Source organism: Penaeus vannamei, chromosome 7 (assembly GCF_042767895.1).
Source record: "Penaeus vannamei isolate JL-2024 chromosome 7, ASM4276789v1, whole genome shotgun sequence".
NCBI classification, from domain to species: domain Eukaryota; kingdom Metazoa; phylum Arthropoda; class Malacostraca; order Decapoda; family Penaeidae; genus Penaeus; species Penaeus vannamei.
Window position 1 is genome coordinate 10313124 of NC_091555.1, and position 7500 is coordinate 10320623.

A 7500-nucleotide genomic window follows, 5' to 3' on the forward strand; every position below is an offset into this window, starting at 1 on the left:
ATAAATAAATATATTTATATTCTTTCTGCATATATAAAGTACACCAGTTTCTGTTCCTACATTTTGCTTTTAGATAATAGGGAGAGGCGCCTGTATTTTTGTGTTGTATTTCACTTTCAATCTATTCTACCGCGTTATCAAATCCAAAACTGTTTTTTACTCTCTCGTCGCATTCCAGGTTTCATGCCCCTGGTGAGCCCGAACCAGAGCGAGGCTGCCCTCGGCCCGCCGCCAGGGGGACTCAACGTCTACCACCACAATTCCCAGCTGGTGTACCGAACCGACGCCCCCTACGCGGCCCCTTTCCCTCAGCAGCAATTCTCCACGCAGAGTCTTGACAGACGGAGGTAACTGGCTCTCGTAGGTTTGAACTCATGACATGGCTGTAAATGCGTTTTTCACTGTGTATATACATCGATCTATCTATTTACACACACACATACACATACACATACACGCACAAGCACACGCACACGCGCGCGCACACACACACACACACACACACACACACACACACACACACACACACACACACACACACACACACACACACACACACACACACACACACACACACACACACACACAAGCACAAACACACACACATAAGTACCCTATCACACCAAACGCACCATTCCAGATACCTGCGTCGCGATCGGGGTGTGTCCTCCTCCATGGACGCCCTCAACCTCCGCGCGCCCGGCCTGAACCCGGGCGTCGTGGGCTTCCTCAGGGCCGCCCACGAAAGCAGAAGTTCTTTAGGAGCGGAGAGCGATGACTTCAGGAAATACCGTGACATCGCCTTATGACGTGCCGCCTTTCCCCATCCATTTCTAAAATAACCAATTAATTTCTGATGCACATACACATGGCACTGTGTCATGTATGGTTGTGTTGTGAAGATTGGTCCAAAGTGCCAAGACATTTGCCATTTATTTTCGCATTTGTTATGTTGTGAAATCGTCGGTTCCATAGGATGAGAGTTTGAATCAGATCCGTGAAAACACTGTTTACCAAATTTCGTAACTATGGTTCGTTCTCAACACTAAAATAGCTGTGAAACATTCCGAACGTTTATGACGCATCTTTTCCAAACATATGCTCAGGTGTTTGCTCGATCTTGTAAAGAAATGCAAACATTCGACTTTTCATTACTTTTCATGTACTATAGCAGTTTTCATGCAAATACATAAAATTTCTTTATACGCCTAATACACATGCATATGTATGTATGTATACGTATGTATGCATATTCAGATATGTAAACATTTTCCTGTGAGGCTAACAGTAAGTTTGATAGTTTCTTTTCTCAAGATACAATCGTTTTCTGCCTAAATAATTTAACAATTTCTACTAAAAACTTAACTCTTCCCCATCCGTATTTTAAATTGAGATTCGATAATCACGGCTGATCCACTCATCCGCCAAGGAGTCTCTAGAGCAGCATCGCTCATCATTGGCCCGTGTCTGATAATGAACTACTTCTGTTCGGTTGAAAATCTGTTTCGTTTCTCCAAACACAGCCCGGTGATGAGGAATGGCAGGTCAGTGGTTCTATGCTGCGCTGAAGAGATTCCATGATTAAAAAGCTAAAATTGTCTCACTAAAGTTAGCACGCGATGCTCTGCAAAATACTTGTTATGACGGAAAACAAATAAAAGAGCGCCATTTTTTTTCAGTGACGCGTGAATATATTGGGATCATGAATTATTCCGCGTGTCACAGGACATTGACTCTTGTTGACAAAAAAATGCCGAAAACATGAATTCAAATTCACAAAAAAATATTGAGAATAATCAAACTCAGTAATTATACTAATTGCTTAGTTAACCCGATACCTTTTCGTGTTCATAATCTATTTAATAGATGATGCTTTATAGTCGGATAAGTCCAAAGCTATTCGAAAGTTGGAGATTGGTGTACTTTACCTACTCAGGTTAGACTATGGTCTAGAAAATATCAAATCCCTGCTGTAGCAACGGTTTCACGGTGAGCTTCGAACAGGCCATTTAAGGGTCCGTCAGGTGCTACCATCATCAGAAGGAACTGAAGTGTGCAGTGTTATGGCGTGGCTACAGTAGGTACTTTTTATATATGAAATATATTAAATACTATAATATTTATACATTATAATATAGATGAATAAAACACATATAATTAATGGGGAATATTTGAATTCTGTTCCTTACATGAGGGTCAGGTACATGGTATTTCCCAAAGGTTCTGAAGCTTTGGTGAAAGGCTCTTCCTTTTTCAGTTTGTGCAGCCATACTAGTGCCATCTTTTCCAACGGTTACGGCAAACGCGACAGGAATCAAGATGTTAAACATTTATCAAGTTGCTAGATGCATTCCTCCTGTCTCAGTTACTTGCATGCATATTAAGTACTTATATTGGATATCTATAGCACATTACAACCCACTGTAAGATAACATCTAGGCCATCTAGGGTATTACATTTCAATATACTGTGTACCAGTCGAAAAAGTAATCAGTAAAACAGCCATCAACCACATTCATTCCCATTACGTCACAGAAGTGGCGGAACTTAGCAACGTGTGACCAGAACAGATGGCATAGGTCTCCAGTATGAAACTGATTCACGGGTGTTTTGATTATTATGACGCCGCATGGTCTTTCCTGCAAATTTCAGGGGTTCCCTAATTTCCTTTACTTGATATTGTATCTGTTCAAATCGCCTTTACATGACAGTGGTGTACTCAGTAGTTTAACCAGGTAATTCCTCATCAGGAGTGTCCAGTCAACACATCGACGGGTAGTCTAAGATCCTTCCCAAGCATCAGCAGAATGAATAGCCACTTCGTCTGCTCTTTAGTACAGTGATGCTAGGTCTAGGGAGGTTTCCCTTTTCTAGGAAATAATGGACCTATGGAGGGAAAAAGGAAGAAATATCAAAATTGATAAAAAATCTTGGGGGAAACTGATATAATGGGAAAGTTGGAGAAGAGAGGACATTCTTTTTGGAAATGATACTGCAGAAGTATATTCTACTACATCAAAAACAATGAGGAGTGCCCATAGAAAGAGGGATGGAGGAGGGGTATTGGTGGGTGGCTGGGGGTGGGAAGTGTTGAGGGATTGAATGGACTTGATAACAAGTGGCGTTTGCTGCCTGCATATTCTAGCTGCTCATAGTATCTTTGCACCTATACAGCTATAAAAGTATCTCAACAACCTATGGAAGTTTATATATATATATATATATATATATATATATATATATATATATATATATATATAGAGAGAGAGAGAGAGAGAGAGAGAGAGAGAGAGAGAGAGAGAGAGAGAGAGAGAGAGAGAGAGAGAGAGAGAGAGAGAGAGAGAGAGAGAGAGAGAGAGAGAGAGAGAGAGAGAGAGAGAGAGAGAGAGAGAGAGAGAGAGAGAGAGAGAGAGAGAGAGAGAGAGAGAGAGAGAGAGATCCTCTCTACAGTTGCACTTGAGTGGAGTAAGTACATAGTTTATCATGAAACGCCCAAGCCAAGGAAATAGAAATGAATCATCTTCTTTCACTACAACCCTAAATGGACTGCCTCATGAAAAACCAAAATGATTTCAAGATTCTTCCAAGCCACCTCAGTAGGTTGACAGAAGAAATATACAAAGCATAATATCGGAAACATTCAAATCGTAAGTTGAATTTTTTCTTTTAATCTGTCATTCTTTCTCCCTCCCTTTCTCTACTTAGGTTGGCTGTTACTGAGACAGTTTCAAAGCTGCAAAGATAAATTTTAATGCCTCATCTATGGAACCTGGCATACTGCTTCAGTATAACACTTAGCCAGCTCCTGCACAATGGTATGGTTAATATGCTTCACTATTACATCTGCTGTGGCCTCAGAGGGGTGGTAGGTGTCTTCGGGGTCCCCATTAGCCTGGAACACTATAGACTCAAACTCCCTTCTCTGGTCTGAATCAAACTCACTAGAAGCTAAGCAAAGAACTGCACTACCAAGACTTCAGCCACGGACATTACCTCGTGGTTAGCAAAGGCAAAAACTTTTGGCCACTTTGTGAAATAATCCATGGCAACTAAAATGAAATGGTTACCAGACTCAGTTACTGTAAAAGGGACAGTTATGTCAACTGCTATTCATTCCATGGGTGCTCTTACTTGGTAGCTCTCCCCTTTCTGGCAGGTGCCTTCTTGGCACTGCATGGTGTGCAAATTCTGCACCACTCTTGCACATCCCAATGCATACCAATAGAATCACTATCCCAACTGACCATCTGCCTTCACTGCCTGCCACTGCTTTCGAGGGAACGTAAGTGGCTGAGTTGAGGCAGCTGCTCTAACAGAGGTGAGAAGCCCTGGTAGTGGCACAATCAGTGTAGGTGGCTACACCTATTACTGGTCAGGCTGCAGTGATCATTATCTCCAAGAGGTATCTCCGGTAGACTCCACCCCTCGGTAGTAGAGGTTACTCAGGTCATGTGAAGAGAGGTGTTGTCACCTCTCTGTTTCTCCACATCTGTGACTCCCAGTACCTGGATGAAGATCAATTTCCTACATTGTTCCTTCCTTAAACTGGGTTACCCTCGTTATATTCTCGATGCCATGTTATCCAGGGCGTGGTGTACATTCTACAATGACTCCTCTCCAAAAGAGACCCCTCACCTGCCCATCCTTAGCCTGCCCTACACTGAAATCTACTCTCTCCGTCGCCCTCTGCACCCTCTCAACTGCAAACTCAACTTTCACCAGGTGAACACACTGTCACAACCTGGTTTACACCTGCCCTCCCTCTACCTCGAAGGAGGGCACCTATGCTGTTCCTTGTGCTTCCTGTGATAAGCAGTATTTTGGTAAGACAGGTACCAGTCTCATAAATATACAGCATCCAGGGGACACAGCATCAGCACCCTCTTCTGCCATCAGTGGAACAAACCATTAGATGGAATGGTCAGCAGTGCACTTTGTCTACTCTGGTGTCCATGCCCGCAGATTGGTGGAATTTTTAAAAATCAAGCTACATCCTAATTTCAACTCAAACAGCAGCTTTTCTCCTACCGACAGTCTCCTCGCTTCCCACATCCTCCGCCTTTTGCTGTATGCTGGACACCCTTTACATAGACCGCCTGATCCTTCGACCTTCCCTAACCTCCCCTTGCTTCCGTTCTCTTGTCCTCACCTGCCCCGTGTTCCCCCCCTGCTTCTCCTTTCTCTCTCTCTTATACTCCTTCCTCTCCCCATTCCCTTGTTTGTCCAAACCAAAGCATGACTGTCATGAAAGTAATGACCGGGAGACACAGGAGCGGGACACAAAATACTAAGAACATTCAATGTACATGCTGTCCGTCCAATTATAGACTAAGCTTTGGTTGCCTTCATTGCTCTCAGCACTACATTAAAAGAAAAAATATGGAGACATCCTGGGTGCCCCCAGATGGACAAAGGCCTTCAAACTCCTCACGGAGGCTAAACTGCCGTCCCTGGATACCCAGATTGATCTAATGGCAGTGCAGTCTTTCTATGGTCATACAGCCCGGAACGCGTATATCAGACAAAAAGTATTCAGACACCTACAATAAGACTACCAGATGTTTGCGGAGAACTCTTGGGTTACACACGCCAGTGTTGATACAATTTCAGCTCAAACAACAACTGCTTGCCAAGGGCAAGGACTCCTCCCATCCTGACTTTAGAGAACCCCCACCATTGGCAAACACCTTGTTCAAGTTCTCAGTCTTGAGCTTGACAAGAATAATTCAATACTCTATGTCTAGCCTAAAGGCACATGTACAAAGAATCATTGCATAAGTAACTCCTCCAGGTAGCAGAACCTACGTCACAGACGGATACGTGGATCCCATAAACCACACTGCAGGTGCCTGCTTCCCAGGAAGGGATGCCACAACATCCATCAGAATCACTGACAATGCCTCCTCACTCCAAGTAGAAACACTTGTGATCATGGGAGCCCTGGCCTATGTGTCTCTAAGGGAAGAACACGTGGTCATACACACAAGACTCTAGATCAGCCATTGACTGTCTACAGCATGAATACCCAACATCATCTACCTCATGACCACTGTCCTCACAGAAGGTCCCCCCTGCCTCCCCCACACACACATATATATATACAGTATATATGTGTGTGTGTGGTGTGTGTGTGTGTGTGTGTGTGTGTGTGTGTGTGTGTGTGTGTGTGTGTGTGTGTGTGTGTGTGTGTGTGTGTGTGTGTGTGTGTGTGTGTGTGTGTGTGTGTGTGTGTGTGTGTGTGTGTGCGTGTGTGTGTTATATCTATATACACACATACTTACACAGAGTTCATACACTTTTGATATCAAAATTGCATGACTTTCCATGACTTTCGGAAAGGTTTAGGCATTTTTCCACGACTCTTTAGTTTTCCTTGAGCAGTTGATGCATATTCACAATACATATAACCTATCACATGTATAATGACTGTAATTCAAAACTGATGTGAAATATAAAAGATTTAAGTAATGACTTGTGAGTGTGCTTTATTGACAACAGTGACTAGTTGCTTATAATGGATCAAGCTTGTATGAATTTGGGCTATGTAATTTTTCAGTGTTTCATTCAGTTACCTTAACCATCATAAGTTTATTTTGATTTCTTTCTGAAGACTTTCTGTGAATATAAATTTTCTCATTCTAATTATAAACACACCTAGTCGGAAACAGAGAGAGAGTGACTATGAGATAGGCAGAGACACACACAAATTTTTATTTTTGTACAAATTAATTCATACAGTATATAATAATAAAGGGAGGATGAAGAGGCAAATTGAGTAATCAACATATATTTTTCTCATTTACAAAATAGGAATTCAAAAAGCCTCAAAAGCAGATTTGACAGTTAACCACCGGGAGATTTGTTACAACAGACTATGCCTCATTAAGCCCTAGACTTATTTTCTTTTTATTTTATTCAACATAGAAAACTGACTGTACGATACAATATTCTCGTGTGTACTGAATAATATATATCAATACTCCTTTATAAAGATAACATGTTCCATAATTTAATGGTGGATAACTTTTTTATGAAATCTTGCATAAAGTGTCTAAATTTTGTATAGTTGGGCACCTTTAGTTCTGCAGGCTGATGAAAAATTAATATTCCCAGAACCACTACTATAAAAGAGAAGCATAAAAATACAATAAAGATGTGCACCCTGACCTTAAGAACTTATATCTTTAATTTCAGGCTACTCAGAACTTTCCTGCCCTGTTAACTTATATTTCACAAATATTTACATCCCTTGAGATTAAATGAAACTTTCATTTAGTTAAACATAAAATCTACTGGGACTTCAATGCACTGTAAGGCTGAGTTACACTGATCATAAAATATTACACCTGTAAAATGAGTATAGATAATTATCTACCATACCAAAGTATTTCCTGCAGTATGGAATAAGGCTTCATTAAACTAACACTCTAGCCTTGTGTACAGAGTTTCCTCATTGTTGCAGTCGTAAGAATTCCTCAAAAGCATCAGCAACATCACCTT

General features: G+C 41.6%; 2 protein-coding genes across 3 annotated transcripts in view; one reads left to right on the forward strand and one right to left on the reverse strand.

The window, feature by feature from the left end:
* Rcd6 (Reduction in Cnn dots 6) overlaps positions 1-2161 on the forward strand; it is an 18783-nt gene extending 16622 nt beyond the window's left edge. The window contains exons 9-10 of the mRNA XM_027359740.2: positions 179-347; positions 641-2161. Coding sequence (XP_027215541.2) covers positions 179-347; positions 641-809 — 338 coding nt within the window. The 3' untranslated portion in view covers positions 810-2161. The remainder of the gene's footprint in view (positions 1-178; positions 348-640) is intronic.
* Positions 2162-6771: 4610 nt separating this feature from the next.
* Positions 6772-7500, reverse strand: part of LOC113808397 (polyadenylate-binding protein-interacting protein 1) — a 19948-nt gene continuing 19219 nt past the window's right edge. For both annotated transcript variants that reach the window (XM_027359843.2, XM_070123502.1), the window contains exon 8: positions 6772-7500. This exon is cut by the window's right edge and continues 26 nt beyond it. In XM_027359843.2, coding sequence (XP_027215644.2) covers positions 7451-7500 — 50 coding nt within the window. In that variant the 3' untranslated portion in view covers positions 6772-7450.